The 1256-nt window shown below is 50.0% G+C and overlaps 1 protein-coding gene across 1 annotated transcript in view; it reads right to left on the minus strand.

The window, feature by feature from the left end:
• Positions 1–425: 425 nt before the first annotated feature.
• Positions 426–1256, minus strand: part of EMC1 (ER membrane protein complex subunit 1) — an 11733-nt gene continuing 10902 nt past the window's right edge. Inside the window, exon 25 of the mRNA XM_017735074.1 lies at positions 426–1256. Coding sequence (XP_017590563.1) covers positions 1239–1256 — 18 coding nt within the window. The 3' untranslated portion in view covers positions 426–1238.

Below are 1256 nucleotides of genomic sequence, written 5' to 3' on the forward strand. Positions count from 1 at the left end.
TCATCCAAAACCATTCGAATAGCGAAAAACTCCCCGCTGCAAGAGTCCTCCAAAACACTTAAATAATTAAATAACACCCCCCACTTAAATACCAAAAAAATCCCCACTTAAATAGCCAAAAATCCCCTCTTAAGTAGCACAAAACCCACCGAAATAGACCCCAAATCCCATTGAAATAGCCCCGTAAAACCACTTAAACAGCCCCAAAACCCACGTAGATGGTCCCCAAAAGACACCTCAATAGCCTGCCAAAACCCACTTAAATAGCCCCAAAACCCACTTAAATAGGGCCTCAAAAAACCACCTAAATACCCCCCCCCCAAATCCCCTAAATAGCCCCAAACCCCACCGAAATAGCCCCACCAAAACCACTTAAATAGCCCCAAACCCCTTAAACAGCCCAAGAAACACTTCAGTAGCCCAAACCCACTCCCTGCTGCGCAGCTTTTATTTGGGATCTGGACACTGGGAGGGGGCGGGGGGGGACACAGCCTCTCCTGGGGGAACAACTCGATGCCAAACGGTATCTTAACAATTTAACCCCGGAGTTCAGAGCCGTGATCCCGAGGGAAACGCTGAGAGGCTCCTCCTCCTGAACCACCCCCACCTTAACCCCAGTGCTGCACACAAAAAAAATGCAGGAGAATTTAGAAACAAATGGGAAGGAATTGATGTTGTCATAATAAATAAAGAACGTGGAGAGACTTTGGGTTCAAATTCTTCCCACTGCTCTGCAGCTTCGTCAGTGGCTCCATGAGGCCATTTCCCACTGACAGACACCCAATTCCCAACATTTTTCCTAAGGAAATCACCCAAGGTCTCTTCCCCACACCAGGAGCCCGTTACCACATGTCAGCAGCCAACAACCCTCACCCCTCGTCTCTGCCAGATGTGGGGCACAGCTGGCACTGAGGGAGAGCCCAGGATGGGCAGGACACACATCCTTAATAATCTCTTCACCAACATCAGGGAGACTGATTTTGGGGCTTCAAGGGAGGTTTGGGACATTCTTTTTCAGTCAGAACAGACTAAAAAAGTCTCTATTTTTCATCTCTTCTGTTTCTCCTCACAGGAGACACGTGGGCAGTGCAGGTTTTGTTCCACCAGTAGTTTTTCCTCACAAACGTCTTCCAGCCAAATGGAATAGAGGCGTTTGGATCCATCACTCAGGGGGGCTGGGATCCCAGGAGAGCCCTCCAGGCAGTCCCAGCCCAGCTGCTCTCCAGGCTGGGCCTCCCTCAGCGCCAGGCCCGGTT

The sequence above is a fragment of the Corvus brachyrhynchos genome, unplaced genomic scaffold, assembly GCF_000691975.1.
Source record: "Corvus brachyrhynchos isolate BGI_N302 unplaced genomic scaffold, ASM69197v1 scaffold525, whole genome shotgun sequence".
Lineage (NCBI taxonomy): Eukaryota > Metazoa > Chordata > Aves > Passeriformes > Corvidae > Corvus > Corvus brachyrhynchos.